Here is an 18186-nt window from a genome sequence, read left to right as displayed (position 1 = left end):
CATTACCTAAGGCTGTATTCACACGTCCGCAATGTGTTTTGCGGATACACGGAGACACGGATCCGCAAAACACGGAAAGCGGCAATGTGCTTTCCGCATTTTGCGGACTGCACATTGCCGACATAATAGAATATGCCTGTTCTTGTCCGCAATTGCGGACAAGAATAGGACATGTTCTATTTTTTTGCGGAAACGGAAGCACGGATGCGGAAGTGCGGATCCGCAAATGTGGATGCGGACAGCACATTCTGTCCCCATAGAGAATGAATGGGTCCGCACCCTTTCCGCAAAATTGCGGAAAGGATGCGGACCCATTTTGCGGACGTGTGAATGGAGCCTAACAGTGCAGCCCCCCAGTGATGTATTTTCAATTATAATTTTTTCAGAGGACTCCCCCCCCCCCCCCCCCCCCTTTCGTCCACTGTGGTCTCCGATAGTTCTGGCGGCTCATATGCTAATGAGGCGATTCGGTTCGAGTAGGCGGTGACTAGAATTTGTACAGGGTGCGTTTTTCTTCTCCCTGGCTAAGAGCGCATCCAATCAGAGCGCCGTGCTCTTAGCCAGGGAGAAGGAGCTCAAGTTCTCACGAGATTCGCGAGAACTTGAGCTTTTACACATCCCGAGGCGTGCGCCATCTTGCATTCCCCGTCGGGGAGGATCGCATAGGCTGTAGCAGCAGCAGTATCCTGTCAGTAAGTATGAAAACCTGAAAGGTCCTCTTTAAGGGAAGATGTGATAAGTAACCTGATAAGTGGAGAAAGGGACATTTTTCTTTAAGATCAGTTTCTTAGCTTTGTACTAAAGATTTATGGAAATGTATTTATAATTTGATGCACATTTTAAAGGGGAAACGGTTTATACTGCCCACCACCAACTTGTCCTAGAATATGAGTGGGACTGGTTGTCTCCACTTGCAGAGCTTCCCAGGTGGGTGAGGGGTCAGGGCCTCACTGCATTGCTCTACAATACATGGTAATGCTGTTATGGCTAAGCAGCCTGACCGGAAAACTCACTAATAAGTAGTATATGCGAGTGCCAGAGCCCCCACCACGCTCCGCAAGTGGAGATAACTAGTCCTGCTCACATTCTAGGACAGGTTGCTGGCGGCCATTTTAAATCGTTTCTGGAGAACCCCTTTAAGAATTGGTAACTTTATTGTGTCTCATAAAATGTGGATTAAATTTAATTTGAAAATGTGTGTTTCACAACACTTTTGTCTAATATTTAATAAAAAAACTTTGCTCATTTTATTTTAGATTTAAGGATCTTAAAGGGGCTGGTTTAGAAACCTATTTTCAAGTACCAAATTACATAATTCCATTATAATAGAGGGAGTGTGCGGTTAAGCACATTCACCTTTTAGTTATTAGAGTGGCTACAATTAGAGGTGTCACTTTCTGTGGAGGATCTGGCATGTCTGTATGATACAGACAGCCATTCAATTGGAACTGTGTAGTGGACCTGCACAGAAAATTGCGCAGGGAAACAATGGTGTTTTTTCAAGTCACAGTAATGCAATTTTACTGTTACACATTGTTTAGTTTGGGTCCTCCTTAGAAGTGCATTATATGCAGCCTATGCTTGATGTGGAGCAGTCGCTTTTCCTGGGTACTTACCGCGGTGTGACCATGCTCAAATACCCCAGGAGTTCCAGTATTGAAAATTGTTTGAAAAAGTGGAATTGATGATAATTTGAAGCATATATCACAACATTAGCAGGGAGCAAGAAAACACGGACAGAGGAACTCACCAATGCATGACTGGAACAGGATGGTGATGGTAGTCAGATAATGGAACAAACTTTTAAATATTTAAAGAGGGTTTAATGATTACTTACATTTTTTTGTGAATAGGACAATTTTCTAATATACATCTGTTTGAATTTTTAGCTTGCAGACCTTTATTGTATCTGTGCAGTAACCTCTCTAAAGGAATAAGTCCTGTAGTAGGACTAAACTTGGTGTCAGTGATATGACCCTCACATGTCTCATGTGATCTGGCTTTCCGCTAAGTGCCCAGGTATCCAACAGGTGAATAGTAGTGTATTGAGGAACACAACATATACAGTATTACTACCTGCAGCAACACTTCTTCATCACGTCTGTCAGTCTCTGTGTAGAAGTAAATGTCTGTTTTGTGTTGGGTTTGTTTATTTTTACACTAAACTTTATTAACAACATGACAAGATCACCTAGAGATGGGTAGCCATTTTACAAATCACCTAGAAACAGCCATGTGAATATACATAGTGATGTAGTTACTGTAATAACCACAATAAAATGATTCCACCACTAGCCAAGAAAAAAAATTATGGCCGATTTGCAGTTTTTTTCCCCCATCACTTTATTTCCCCCCAAAAATGGAATAAAAAGTGAACAAAAAGTCATATATATATCTCCATAGACCTAACTATATAAAAGTTGCAGGGGTCAGAATTTTATTTATTTTTTTAGCACAAGAAAAACTATACATATGTGGTATTGCCAAATTCGTACTGACCTGAAGAATGAAGATCACAAGTTAGTTTTACAGCATAGTGAATGCCGTTTAAAAATAAAAATAAAAAAATGTGGCACAATTCTATTTGGATTTTTTTCCCCCTGCTTCCCACTACATCCTGTGTAATATTAAATGGTAGCGTTATAAAGTACAACTTCCCGCAAAAACAAGTCCTCATACCACTCTGTGAATGGAAAAATAAAAAAGTTCAGGGAGTGAAACACAAAAACACAAAAAACTGAAAATCACCACGTCAGGAAAGGATTAAAGAAAGGCTTTCCATTTAGAAACTCCTACCCAAATGAGCCTGGCCATGAATCGGCTTTAAAGAGAATCTGTCACCTGCTTTTACCATTTTAAGCTGGCACCATCGCTATGTTGACTAAAGTACCTTATTTCCAGCAGTCTTCTTTTTACTTTATTTCGTTTTGTAGTTTTGATCTAAAAGCGCTTTTTATGTTATGCTAATTAGGGTCCAAGGTGCCCAGAGGGGCGTTTTTTTCACTCTCCGGTGCCCAGTGACGCCCCCCCCTGCAGTGCCCAAGAACGCCTCCTGATCATCAAATAACCTCCCACAGCCCGGCAAATGGTTCCACCCCCTCCCCACGTCATAGTCTACCTTATAGAAATGCCCCGTCCTTCTTCCTGTCTGCGGCCAGAAAACTCACGCAGGCGCAGTACCGCCTGCAGCCTGTGCCTGCGCGATCATCAACCTCCTGAGGGCAACAACCTCAAAAGTCTCACTGGGCATGCGCTGAGCCCAGTGATGTGACCTGAGCGCTGTTGCCCTTACTGGTGTGACAGATGGTTACCTCATAATATACACACAAAGATGCTGCATGCTAATGATGTCATTGAGTCCAGCGTATATTTAATTCAGAGCTATAGCCACTCCCCTGCCCACCTGCTGCTGATTCATATGGAAACTAACTGTCATTCAGCAGCAGGTGGGCGGGGAGAGTCAGGAGCTCATGAATATTCAGGACTCTGCATTATCAGCTGGAGCTTTTCAATACAAGATGTTGGCAGATTGACTGGGTCAATTAAAGAAAGAGTCTTAGCAAAATGCTGGGTCAATCAGTCACTTATTTATGTTGCCCTTAGTTAGGACACCATAAATCTGGTGACAGGTTCCCTTTAAGCCGGTTACATGGCAACTGCCTTAAAAACAAATAGGCAGGAGAAGAGTGGCCCCTAGAGAGGTCATCAATATCTGCAAGATATCATGCGATCTCAGGGTTGTCCCTTGTTGCACAGACTGCTCAGTGCATCCAGTGGTGCCGGCCTTCTCTTTGGCCGATGCTACAGCGCCATCACTTGATGTCCCGCAGATATAACATGATTGAGTTTTCTCTCATTGGAGAGTGTCGGGGAAGTGAAAGTCACAACACAGGCTGGCTAAGACTGTCTAGTCATTGCTTTTTATAAGGTGGTTATAATGGGGGCCATAACAAGAGAGTGCGGGCACAGGAGGAGAAAAACCAAAAGAACAATGAAAATGGCCGAACATGAGGATGTAAGGTATATAACTATTTTGAACATTAAAGGATGACGACAGCTTCTCTGTCTGCTCTAAATTTACAAATCTAAATCTAACTTCATTCTGACTCGTTTGCTTTTTGTATTCTACTTTCACAGGATATCCAGTTTCTCTTTTTCATTTCTTTATACTCTTTTACACAAAAATATTTCCCAGTGAAGTGGCTTAGAAGATGAATGTGAAATGGGGGAACGCTGTCCACATGTTCCTTTAGTATAATATGCCTGCTCCCCAAATAATTATTTCTGTTATTGGTATTGTTTGTGGAGCATTTAGCTCACTATGTTTGACACATGACGGCTAAAGCCACAATGACTGTGTCCTGGTCATGAAAGGACTGAAACTCCTTCCTTCCATGGACTCATAAACCTGCCTAATAATGCACTGGAAGTGCAGGCTCCTATTCCATAAGCCCCAGTGCCAAGAAGAGATAGGACTTCCCTAATGTTTGCTTTGTCGCCGTCTAGTGTTTCAAGTGATCTGCCTTTTTAATGTCGCCATATCAGGTGTAGCTGATATGCAGCTCGGAGCGCACTCTCTGCAAAAAGCTGCTTGTCTCATAGATGTGAACATCATATGAAAATAAATGAGTTCCATTTAGTAAGCAACTAAAGAGGTAGGGCAATAAGGGTGGTGGGGAGGGGTTTGGAACTACCAGTGTGCCAGATCTGGAAAGGAAAGCTTTCTTACCTGCTTCCCGGCGCTTGCTCCTCACTCCTTCTCCTCCAGACATGCAATGCTCCGCTGCACTCCTTCGCTGAAAACCTCCAATTTGATGTCACCACCAGCCAGTCATTTGCCATGGTCGCGATGACATGACACAAGAGGAACCAGTCACCGCTGTAGACGGCATCAAACTAGATGTTTTCGAGGGAGCCCAGAGGAGCATCGTAGCCTTGAGGGGAGAAGGAGCAGGGAGCCAGCATCGGGAAGTAGGTAAGAAGTCTTCCCTTTACAGGTCCAGCCAAGTGGGGGCAAGTTGCAAACCACCCAACCACCGCCCATTCTTGCACAACTCTTTTTAAGTGATTGATTCTTTTTGTAGACTATATATATATGATATCTTTGTGCTCATTTTCGGTAAGTCATCTCTGAATATTATTCTGACTAAACCACGTTCAGTGAAACTCAAGCAGTAAAATGACTGACCCTCAACTCATTCATGAAAGAGAATGTATTTTTGGGCTTTGGTTGTACTTTAGTGTCACTCTGAAGTAGAACAGGCTAAGCAGCTGAGGGGATGAAAGAGGACTTGCAAAAGGAAATCTCTTGTCAGAGGATCTCCTTAGTTAAAAGCATGCACTGTCCAAAAGTGTACGTTTCCTCTGTTATATACTAATGAAATCACTATCCCAAATCACATGGCACCTCAGTAAATTTTTTCCGCTATCAGTTTAATTGCGTTAAAATCACAACAAGTTGAATTGGATTGAAGCTTTTTCAGAAACGTTCTACTACTTTTTTTTTGGGGGGGGGGGGGGAACTGGTTTAACCCCAGAGGCTCATTCACATGGGCATAATATCGAGCCAGTTATTGGGAACAAATGTGTAAATGTGCTGCGGTTCACCCGACAAATGACCAAAACACTTGTTTGTTGGGCGATCTGATGTTTATGCAGCAAATAAAATTGTTTCATGGCAGAGCATTGCCTTGTATAAACGGGGATCTGCTGCTGACAAACAATGAATTTGCATGGGGACGACCAATCATTCATCCCCATACAAAGGAGGTGATCTGCGTGTAAATGCAACCTAGTGATTGGGAACAAAAGGTCATTGCTTTGCAGGGTGGATTTGATTTAAATCGTGATTTAAATCACTAGTCAGTAAGGCTTGATTGAAATCATAGTTTTCTACATAAAGACTAATTCTTGCTGGTATAACTTATAATATGCAAGTAGATAAAGATTTTTAGAATAACATCTTTTCATATTAGTTTGATTAGGTTGATTCTGTATTCATAGGTTTGTAGAAGTTAGGATTAAGGTCTTTTTCTCAACTCTGTTCATGTTATAACATTTTTGCTGTGAAGAAGAGGCATGTGATCTCTGCTGAGTCAAATTCAGTTTTGAGAACTGCAAAAGTAAACCAAGCATCTGTGATAATATCTTGTAGGCAGAGAAACTGCCCAATAATCTTACAAAAACCTCTGGAAGAGCATGACATTGTGAACAGTGATGGCCAGTTCGCATTGTTCGTCCGCGAACACATGTGGGCTGCCATCTTTTTTCACAAGTCTGGCGATGCGCAGGTAAGCCCTTACCTAGGCCTGTGCGCGAGCCGGTCTGAAATCAAATGCGGTCACCGGGAGCAGGCAGTTCTGAGAACAACCCAATGAAGGCCCCGTCGGCTGTTCTCTGAACTGCCTGCTCCCGGTGACCGCATTTGATTTCAGACCGGCTCGTGCACAGGCACAGAATGGCTCAATATTTTTAATAAAGACCAATAAAAAAAAAAATTTGGGCCCAAAATGAGTAAAATACAATCATAAAAAAATTTACTTTCGAAGTTGTACACACTTATGTCCACGGCATCCCCCCTATTAAAACTGTTCTTACCATTAGTTCCCTGCTAGCATCATTCGTCCAAAAAACACTTTTATTCCGTATGCAAATGAGGCTGTGAAGGTGCCCAGGGGCGGCCTTACAACGGCCGGTGCCCAGGCCCCTGGGTCATTTTCATACCAATTCACTCCCCCTCCTCCGCGTCTGCCCGCCCATGGTCTCTTCTCTATCTTTCCTCCTACTGTCCGTAATACCGCGCATGCGCCGATGACCGCGATATCGGCGCGTGCGCATTGTATGACCACAGTCTGGCCGGGGCATCACAGTTTACTGTGCGCATGCGCTGGCACCGGCCTAACTTACGTTCTTGCCGTGATCACAGCATCACGGCAAGAACGTAAGTTAGGCCCAGGCCGGCGCATGCGCACAGTAAACTGTGATGCCCGGCCAGACTGTGGTCATACAATGCGCACGCGCCGATATCGCGGTCATCGGCGCATGCGCGGGATTACGGACAGTAGGAGGAAATATAAAGAAGAGACCATGGGTGGGCAGACGCGGAGGAGGGGGAGTGAATTGGTATGAAAATGACCCAGGGGCCTGGGCACCGGCCGTTGTAAGGCTACCCCTGGGCACCTTCACAGCCTCATTTGCATACGGAATAAAAGTGTTTTTTTGGACGAATGATGCTAGCAGGGAACTAACGGTAAGAACAGTTTTAATAGGGGGGATGCCGTGGACATAAGTGTGTTAATAGGTTAATAGGGTCAATCGGCGTGAAAGACTCCCTTTAAGGGCACGCTTATATTATTTTACATTTTACCTTGCTGGTTTGGTCCTAGTGATTTTTTCTTTTTTTCTTTTTTTTTTCTTTAGCAGGCAGTATAGGTTTATGGCACATTTCTATTATTTTATATTTTACTTTGTCTATGTGGTCTCTTTTCAGGTAGATTCATTATTTACAAGTGAGGTCAAAGCTAAGCTTCAGAAGTGAGTATTTTAAGTGGGATTTACTATATCATGTCTTTTATGAACATTTTACCGTACATGCTTCTATTTTTTTAAATGCTAATTTGATGTAAAGGCTTTGCAGTAAGGTACTCTTGCAGAAGGCCATGTTCACATATGTGCTGTGAACTCTGGCAGTCTGTTCAGTGGAGGAACAGATTGCCATAGTTCACTGTATCCGGCATAACCAGATACCACCGTACACCTCCGGATCTCCTTTCACCAGAATAGGATCCGGCTGCTTTCTGGTATATGTACCGACTTTCCACCGGACAAAAAATGCTGGATGTAGTATTTTTTCCCCCCCGGCATATACCGTATGTTGGATACAGTGACCGTATCAGTGCCGAAGTTCACAACGGAGATGTTACCTCGGAGTACTGCAGAGTATAGCGGCAATCTTTGTACTTGACTGCGGCAGAGTTGATCAGGCCCAGCGTTGTGGCTGACATTCCCCTAGGCTCTGTGTGGTCTCCCCAGGTAGAAATATTGTATGTGTCTATGATGAGATGAGTGAAATAGTGGACGGCGGTGCAGCTTTCCTAATTTTCTTCAGATCCTTGTGAAAATATTATCCAGTGGTCTGCCCTTCCCTGACAGAACCAGTATTCGTGTTATTTTTTACAGCATTGATGGCGTTCACCTCATTGAAGAAATACCACAGGAAGACTTACAGGCTCTGATAAAGAGAAGCTTTGCCGTGGTGAATAGCTCTCTGTCTGAGGGCATGTCGGCAGCCATTCTTGAGGTAACCACCGTTTATCTCCCAGTTCACACTAACCTCGGGGTATGGTCCAGGGCAGCAGCAAGATTTAGTGAACAGTGTAGAAAAATCCTTGTTAGGATCAAATTTGAATGGTTTGTAGGGCATGCTGGGTTTTATTGAATTAGGGAATGAAAGATATAATAAGATTAAAAAAAAAAATGCCTCTGCTGGTGGCACTGGGATGGGCCCCTGTACAGCGCTGTGCTTGGTATGCTGTTAGGAAACCACAGTGCATGCAGGAGCATTGTGGCCTCTCCGAACAGCTGTTCTCGGGGGTCCGGGGGATGTCAGGAGTCAGCCCCCCACCGATCATATATTGATAACTTATCCTGGGTATAGATCATCAGTGTTGTATTCCCGGATAACCCCTTTAAAACATAGTCAGAATGGCATAGCAAAAACAAGATTCTTACTTCAGTGATTCCTGCTGCTAGTGTTTCAGTGCTTCCTGCGTTCCCACTGGTCTCCACGCCAGGGTCCCTGTTGACACACAAACTGACCACTCATTGGATGAGGAGGGACAACGTTGTGGCCAGTGATTGATGTAACATTTCCTGTGTGATGAGCGGGATCAGGAAGTGGACATCAGCAGGCTCCTGGGAACTGCCAGAATGGAAGCAGCTGGGAATCTGTGAGGGCCCTCTTCGTACACGGCGGGTGCTGGCTGTATCCTGCAGCCGGCAATGACGGGAAGCGGTCATTTAACCCCTCAAGTGCCGCAATCAACGCTGGTCGCGGCACCTGTGAGTGAAGGCAGAGGTATGTGGTTCCCTCTGCCTTCCGATCGGAGCCCCCGCAGTGAAATCACGGGGCTCCGATCGGTTGCCATGGCAGCCAAAGTGATCCAGGCCTGCCATTGCTTGAATAGGAGAGGGGATCAAAAGATCCAATTTTCTAGGCCCCTAAGGGGTCTAATAGTTAAAAAATAATATATATTTTTTTTAAATAAAATTAAAAAACCCATCAATATATTAAAAGTGTAAATCACCCCACTTTTCCATATAAAAATATGTAAACTATAAAAAAAAATAAACAAACATATTAGGTATCGCCGCATCCGAAAATGTCTGAACTATTAAAATATATTTAGAAAATTAAGGTACGGTGAACGCCGTAACAGGGAAAAAAATGAAAAACGCGCAATTTGCCATTTTTTTTTTGTCATCTTGTCCCCCCAAAATAAATTAAATAACAGTTGATGTACATACAACAAAAAATGGTAACAATAAAAAATACAGTTCATTATGCAAAAAGCAAGCCCTAATACAGCTCTGAAGACAGAAGTATAAAAAGGTTATGGATGTCAGAATATTGCAAGGCAAAGAAAATGTAGATTTAAAAAAAAAAAATGTTAAAGTAGTAAAACAAAAAAAAACTATACAAGTTTGGTATTGCCACGTTTGTATTGAGCCGCAGAATAAGGATGTCAGGTCATTTTTAGCACACGGTGAACGCTGTGATGTCAAAACCCCAAAAACCTTGGCAGAATTCTGTTTTGTTTCTGTTTTGTTTTCTCAATTTTGCCACACAGATATTTTTTCCCCCATTTTCCAATACTAGATATGGTAAATTAAATGGTTGCAATACAAAAAATTCATCTTGTCCTGCTAAAAGATGAACTGAAAAATAAAAATGTTATGGAACGTGGGGAGAATAGGCCTCGACCTTAAGGCCCCTTTCACACGGGCGAGATTTCCGCGCGGGTGCGATGCGTGAGTTGAACGCATTGCACCCGCACTGAATCCTGACCCATTCATTTCTATGGGGCTGTTCACATGAGCGGTGATTTTCACGCATCACTTATGCGTTGCGTGAAAATCGCAGCATGTTCTATATTCAGCGTTTTTCACGTAACGCAGGCCCCATAGAAATGAATGGGGTTGCGTGAAAATCGCAAGCATCTGCAAGCAAGTGCGGATGCGGTGAGATTTCCACGCATGGGTTCTAGGTGACAGTCTATTCACTGTATTATTTTCCCTTATAACATGACTACAGAATGCTTAGTATAATAGTGCTGGGAGGGTTAAAAAAAATAAAAAAAGTTAACTCACCTTATCCCCATGATCGCCTAGTTCCCGGTCGGTCTGTTCTTTAGCTGTGGCTAAAGGACCTGTGGTGATTGGAGCATGTGATCTGACATCACCAAAGGTCATTCAGCCCACAGCTAAAGAACAGACCGGGATCTACACGATCATGGGGATAAGGTGAGTTAACTTTTTTATTTTTTTTAACCCTTCCAGCGCTATTATACTAAGCATTCTGTATTCAGAATGCTATTATTTCCCCTTATAACCATGTTATAAGGGAAAATAATACAATCTTCAGAACATCAATCCCAAGCCCGAACTTCTGTGAAGAAGTTCGGGTTTGGGTACCAAACATGCGCGATTTTTCTCACGCGAGTGCAAAACGCATTACAATGTTTTGCACTCGCGCGGATAAATCGCGGGTGTTTCCGCAACGCACCCGCACATTTTTCTGCAACGCCCGTGTGAAACCAGCCTAACGGGTTAAAATGTCACAAATGCAGCTGTAAATCGGTTCTTGAAATGGGCAGTATTTTGTGTTCACCTCTTGATAAATTAATGTATGTAACAGTCATTTGCTGGATGTTATTTGAAAGTATCTGTAACTTTACAATCTGATGACCTTGCCAGTGTGTGATATATTCACTGTAAACTGTAATTCTTGTTTTGTTCTGTCTCCGTAGGCTATGGATTTAGAAATCCCTGTGCTGGCAAGGGATATACCGGGGAATGCTGCAATAATACGCCATGAAGATACCGGTTTACTCTTTTCAAAGCCTGAGGTAATTATTCACTGTTGCAAAACAATGGGAAGAAAATGTTAACTTACAAAGCACGTAATTTATTGCATGATATGTGTTATAAGTCACAGGATTGGAAATGAACATTTATTTTCACAATTCAAGTTTGAAGCTCCACCCACGTAATAAAACTTGCACGTATGTGACTGTCTCTACACATTAGAGGAATACTGGCTGACCAACTCTCACTCATTTACAGAAGTCCAGGGGTTGGTGGCTTGTTGTTGCAGGAGACAAAGGATTGGCCATGTTGTATTTCAGCATGCCCTATCCTATTTTTCCCATAGGAGATTAGTCGCCAGGCAGCGAACGCTGGAGTCCGCTTAGCACAGTTCTTTGAGATCTGGAGTCCTTATATTCATGGATTCCGCCCATCCTGCCATTGACCAGCAGCTTTCTTCCTGTATGAAAAGAGCCATCAGTCATCAGTAGGATGCCAGATGCCAGGGAGAGTTGGAATATCAGGACTCCAAGCTTGTGTACTGTATTGAGTGGACTCCTGCGCTCAGCTAGTGCTGGAGCACCTTAAAAGGGTTCTCCGGGAATTAAGAAAATGAATACACTTAAATATTACTTCATTCTAAATATATTCCCAAATACCTTACATTAGTTATAATGGCTCGTTTTGTCTGGGGAGCGATCATCGGGGGAAATAAAATGGCCACTGACCTATTAGTGCACACAAAACCTGTCCTAATCACAGAGCAGGGCAAGTTACTTCACAACAATGAGGTAAAGAGCTGCCTCATCCTCCTTCCTACTTGTCAGGGATTATGATCATGAATACAGCTGAAAAGAACTTTAGATGAATCTCTGTAGCAGATGTGGCTAATGAGCAGCAGCACTTGTATGTACTCTCCATTACCACAGTCTGTCCTGTCCATCCTCTCTACTTCATGTCTCCTCATGAGCTAAATTCCTACAGAGATTCAGCTAAAGTTCTTATCATCTGTATTCGGGTTTATAATCCCTGACAAGTAGAGCAGAGAGGAGGATGAGGCAGCTCTTTACATCAGTGTTGGGAAGTAACTTGTCCTCCTGTGTGATTAGGACAGGTTTTGTGTGTACTAACAGGACGGCGGCCATTTTGTTTGATTGCACTTCAGACAAAGAGCCATTGTAACGAATGAAAGGTATTTGGGAATATATTTATAATAAAGCAATATTTACGTATTTTCATTTTCTTAATTTCCAGAGAACCCCTTTTAATGGTGACTCAATCGATCTATGTAAATGACCCAGCATTTTAATCAGGGTCTCTGCCATCAGTTTATTCTGCCCTTACATAGGACAGCCTAAAGCTGATGACAGATTCCCTTTGAAACACTTTTACTTAGCTGAGCCATCTTTGAGCACACTGAATCAGTTTGCCATCTGAACTATAAAAATAACCAGTCTTGCTAGTGCTGTGTTTCGGAGAACTCCTCACTAGGTTTCGAGGAACTTTGAGGTGCCAGCGACCCCTGCTTGGTACATATAGATTATATTGATGTAACGTAAAGTGAATTCGAAAGATTTTAGAATGAATAAGCTTATGCAGGCTACGTGAATAAATATATTTATGCGATAACAGAAAGAAATCGCATACAGAATAATAAAAAGTAAATAAACATCACTAGCCTAAATGGGGTGGAGACTCCGTCGATCATGCTATAACCCATGGCTGTCTACCCCGTTATAACACATGACCAACACCCCAGGGTGTACAAGGGAGTTAGGGCAATCATACTAACATCCTACCTAGAATGGAGGGCCTGGTGAAGTCTCCTGAGTGAAGGTAGGTAGCAGAGTTTTAACTTGTTATCCTCTCCTTCAGTGTGCAACAGAGTTCACTCAGGAATGTGGTCTTAGTACCCATCCCCCTTTGTGCTATCTCTAACCCTATTCATTACAAGGGAAACATAAACTATTGCACAGAGTATTAAACAGAATTAAAGGGGAGACCGATTAGTCACTTAAAAATACCCTTAGGCTACATGCACACGACTATGTGTTTTGCGGTCTGCAAATTGCGGATCTGCAAAAAAAAAAAAAAACTGATGACATCGGTTTTTCTTGCAGTTCCATTGCAACAATGCCTAAAAAGGACAAGAATAGGACATGTTCTATATTTTTTTGCGGTGCTACGAAACGAACATACTGATGCGGACCGCACATATTTTTTGCGGACCCGTTGAAATGGAACGAACACTGAAACAAACAACGTTTGTGTGCATGTAGCCTTACAATACAATTGTATATGATAGTACAATGGTAGTAAGATCGGTAATTTTAATATCCAGAAATACGCAGATGCTCGACTTTTCCCTGCTCACGAGGCCAGTCTTAATAAATGACCCCCATAATGGTACCTTGCTACAAACCAGTCCGATTTCACTTTTCTCATATGCTGGCGTGTGAATTCATTATTCTTAATTGTAATTACCTTAATCCTGTTGGCTGCCTGTAAAAAGATGACCCTGCTGTCTGGAAGCATTAACCCAGCACACGAGGAAAACCTCCAGAAACTCCTTACATTTGGAAGAAAATGTTCCTTTCAAATCCAGTTAGTGCTGTGAGCGATGCAGAAAAAAACATAAGGTGTATTGATCTAATGTCCTTGCCAAAGAAAAAAAATTGAAATCAAATAAAAAATGCACTTGAAGGCATGTGCAGGAAGAAAGGTCAGGAAGCTGTCTACATACCTACAATAAATATGGTTCAGACGAGAAATCTTCTATTTCTAGGGGGAAATTACACTTATTAAATACATGCTGTTTCTTTCATTCAGAATGATTGACTTTTATGGTTTATGCAAGCAATGGGAACCTGACGGAAACCCAGGTTATTTTTTCTCTTTTGAAACCATGTTTTGGAGGGGAAAATATACATAAGCCTCATGCATCAAAAGATTCAGCCCACGTGTTCTACTGGTTGGCAGTGAGTTGTCAGAAGGCAAATTGTGGAAAAAAAACCTGATTTGATACATATGCAAATTAACCTGAGATGAGTCTGAGCTTGAAAATATGACTCTTCTCTGGTCACACAAGTAAGATATGACTCTCTTATGTTAATTTGCATATGTATCAAATAGTTTTTTTTTACACAATAAAAGCACGCAGAGCTATGGGGACTGGGTATTGCGGACGTGCTAGCGGCCATCTAGCAACCTATGTCCTCAGCTCTATACCCAAAATCCCGGTGACAGGTTCCCTTTAAGGCCCTATTACACCTGCAGATTAAGGCTACTTTCACACTAGCGCTCGGGTGTCCGCTTGTGAGCTCCGTTTGAAGGGGCTCACAAGCGGACCCGAACGCTTCCGTCCAGCACTAATGCATTCTGAGTGGACGCGGATCCGCTCAGAATGCATCAGTCTGGCAGCGTTCAGCCTCCGCTCCGCTCAGCAGGCGGACACTTGAACACGTGCGGATCCGTCCAGACCTACAATGTAAATATTTTAACAATATAATGCAGACGGATCCGTACTGAACAGAGCCACCGACTGCATTATATGAGACGGATCCGCTCTGAACGCAAGTGTGAAAGTAGCCTAAGCAGGCGATTGTCGGAAGGAAGCGTTCCCTCTCTGCAATCGCCTGCTCTCTACCGGAGGAGACCGCTGCTATTACATGCAGCGATTTCCCCAGGATGGGGACAAGCGATCGCTAATGCCATTGCTCATTCCCCTAGTGAATCATTTTCCGGCAGCAGAGTGCTGATTATATGGCATGATCTGCCACTGACAAATGATTATTCTTAAATATGTTGAAAGACTCCGGTTACCCGATGTTTGTTCGTTCATCGGGTAATCGGCGGCAGTATTACACTGCCAGCTCATCACTAATGAGCCTTATTATGAATACTTGTTAGAGCTGATCTTAGCGATTATCTGTAGGTGTAATAGCAGGGGCGTACATAGAAATCACTGGGCCCCATGGCAAGAATCTGAATTGGGCCCCCCTGTGAGTGATCCATTGCACCCCTTAGGGTACGTGCACATCTGCCGCAGAGGTTTCTGCAGAATCCTCTGTTGCAGATTCTGGCAAAAACAAAGGGCAAAACACAGCTGCATGCGGGATCTCAAATGACCCCATGATTGTGACCGGGATCCGGCAGGTACCAGCAGTGTTTGGCATATGCTAGATCTGGCGATTCTGGAATTTTGCTGGAACAGAATACCAAAATCTGATCGCAAGTGATTACCTAGCCTTTCCTGGTGAACTCTTCACCTCCTCCCCGATGCCGACTTACTGTTTGTGCTGCTGGCAGTGCACAGTCGGGGCCTGGGGCAGATCTTCACGGAGTTGGTCTGGAGTCTGGACTGCTGACTGTGCTGGATCAGGTCCAGACTGGTCAGTCAGGTCACAGTGCGATGTGTGCTGGCAGAGAAACAGGACCGGGAGATTTTACAAAGTGCAGACACAGAAAACGAAAGGTTTTAATCCAGTCACAACTGAGGTTTCTCTGACTGCTGCAGAACTTCATAATGCACACCTCCGCTGCTGCAGAACTTCATAATGCACACCTCCGCTGCTGCAGAACTTCATAATGCACACCTCCGCTGCTGCAGAACTTCATAATGCACACCTCAGCTGCTGCAGAACCTCATAATGCACACCTCAGCTGCTGCAGAACCTCATAATGCACACCTCAGCTGCTGCAGAACCTCATAATGCACACTTCAGCTGCGGTGATTTCCGTTGTTGTGCTCCTATGTCAGGGCAGAACAGCGAACGTCATCAGCACATATGTGAACAAAGCCAAATGCACACCTTAGCTGCTGCAGAACGTCATAATATACACCTCAGCTGCTGCAGAACATCATAATACACCTCAGCTGCTGCAGAACATCATAATATACACCTCAGCTGCTGCAGAAACTCCTAATACACACCTCAGCTGCTGCAGAACATCATAACACACCTCAGCTGCTGCAGAACATCATAACACACCTCAGCTGCTGCAGAACTTCATAATGCACACGTCAACTGCAGCAGAACCTCATAATACACACCATAGCTGCTGCAGAACTTCATAATACCTCAGCTGCTGCAAAATTCATAACACACCCCAGCTGCTGCAGAACTTCATAATGCACACATCAACTGCAGCAGAACCTCATAATGCACACATCAACTGCAGCAGAACCTCATAATGCACACCTCAGCTGCTGCACAACCTCATAATGCACACTTCAGCTGCAGTGATTTTCGTTGATGTGCTCCTATGTCAGGGCAGAACAGCGAACGTCATCGGCACATATGTGAACAAAGCCAAATACACACCTCAGCTGCTGCAGAACATTATAATAGTGACAAGGGAACTACAGGTCTCATCACCAGATTGTTGTTGGAAATTAGGGGGCAACACAGGGAGAGGTAAAATGGAGAGAACTACAACTCCCAGCATGTCTGGACTGTTATTATTGGATACAAGTGTATATTACACAGACATTATACAGCCGGGGTTCACATCACCGCTTAGTTTTCCGTAAGACTGACCGGTCAGAAGAACAGAAAAATAAAGAAAAAAACTGATCCTGCATTTCAAGCATAAGTTTTGCATATTTGGCATCCGTTTCAGCCATTTCCACCTGAGATCCGTTATTTTAGATGGAAAAAAAGTCCTGCACACAAAACGGAAAACTAAACAGTGATGTGAACCCAGCCTAAGAAGAGAGAACTACAACTTCCAGCATGTCCAGATTATTATAGGGCATGATCTAGTTGTGCTAGGTAAGAGCTTTAAAGGGTTTCTGTCACCAGAATTAAAGGGCTTCTGTCACCCCATTAAACCGTTTTTTTTTTTTTTTCTTTACTAATAATCCCTACACTGCGATCTCATCATACATAAGCTAATTAATGATTTTGGTTCAGTAGAATTTCTTAAAAATCGATTTTTATAATATGTAAATTACCTTGCTACCAGCAAGTAGGGCGGCTACTTGCTGGTAGCAGGCGAATCCTCCGATGGTAATGACGCCCCCTCTGCTTGTTGATTGACAGATCCCGTCCGCTGGCCCTTTCTCTGCTGGCCCTGCCTGTTTTGATTCAATATCTTGCGCCTGCGCCGCTGCCGTACCTCTCTTCAATCTGCGCAGGCGCACTGAGAGGCGGCCACTCACTCGGCCGCTCGCTCCTCAATGCGCCTGCGCCGGGTGTAGATGTGACGTCATCGGCGCAGGCGCATTGAGGATGGAGCGGCCGAGTGAGTGGCCGCCTCTCAGTGCGCCTGCGCAGATTGAAGAGAGGTACGGCAGCGGCGCAGGCGCAAGATATTGAATCAAAACAGGCAGGGCCAGCAGAGAACTATCCCGTTCCCTGGCCCTGTCAATCAACAAGCAAAGGGGGCGTCATTACCATCGGAGGATTCGCCTGCTACCAGCAAGTAGCCGCCCTACTTGCTGGTAGCAAGGTAATTTACATATTATAAAAATCGATTTTTAAGAAATTCTACTGAACCAAAATCATTAATTAGCTTATGTATGATGAGATCGCAGTGTAGGGATTATTAGTAAAGAAAAAAAAAAAAAAACGGTTTAATGGGGTGACAGAAGCCCTTTAACCATATTAAACTGGCTGATAGGCATTGTCCCTGCTTCTAGAGGCTCCGTTCTCCCACCTCTGTCACCTCCCTCCAAATCTTGATTGACAGGGCCAGGCAGAATTCGCATCCTCCTGCTGGCCCTGAGTGCATGGTAAATCTCGCGCCTGCGCCATGCCATTCAGTATTCGGCACAGTAAGGAAGTCTGCAGCCAGTAAGCGTCCTTCCTTCACTATGCCTGCGCCATATACCGCGCGGCGCAGGCGCGAGATTTGCCATGCACTCAGGGCAGGCAGGAGGATGTGAACGTTGTCTGACATTGAAAATATAAAAAACACATAAAAAAAATGTGCTAAACACACAAATTTAGTACTTTTGCACTGTGAAAGTTAAACTGGAGTTTCTTAGACCCACCAGACAAAATGTCAGCATGTAGCCAACCGTCATTGAAGGCGTGCAGTATGGGACTGGACATCCGCTGAGAAGACGCACTCCCAGCAGCCCATCATAGTATTTTT

At 43.7% G+C, this 18186-nt stretch overlaps 1 protein-coding gene across 1 annotated transcript in view; it reads left to right on the top strand.

Moving 5' to 3' along the window:
- GLT1D1 (glycosyltransferase 1 domain containing 1) overlaps positions 1–18186 on the top strand; it is a 133893-nt gene that overhangs the window by 69460 nt on the left and 46247 nt on the right. Inside the window, exons 9-11 of the mRNA XM_044275645.1 lie at positions 7490–7533; positions 8179–8299; positions 11028–11126. Coding sequence (XP_044131580.1) covers positions 7490–7533; positions 8179–8299; positions 11028–11126 — 264 coding nt within the window. The remainder of the gene's footprint in view (positions 1–7489; positions 7534–8178; positions 8300–11027; positions 11127–18186) is intronic.

The sequence above is a fragment of the Bufo gargarizans genome, chromosome 1 (genome assembly GCF_014858855.1).
Source record: "Bufo gargarizans isolate SCDJY-AF-19 chromosome 1, ASM1485885v1, whole genome shotgun sequence".
NCBI classification, from domain to species: Eukaryota; Metazoa; Chordata; class Amphibia; order Anura; family Bufonidae; genus Bufo; species Bufo gargarizans.
This window is presented reverse-complemented; position numbering and strand designations above follow the sequence as displayed.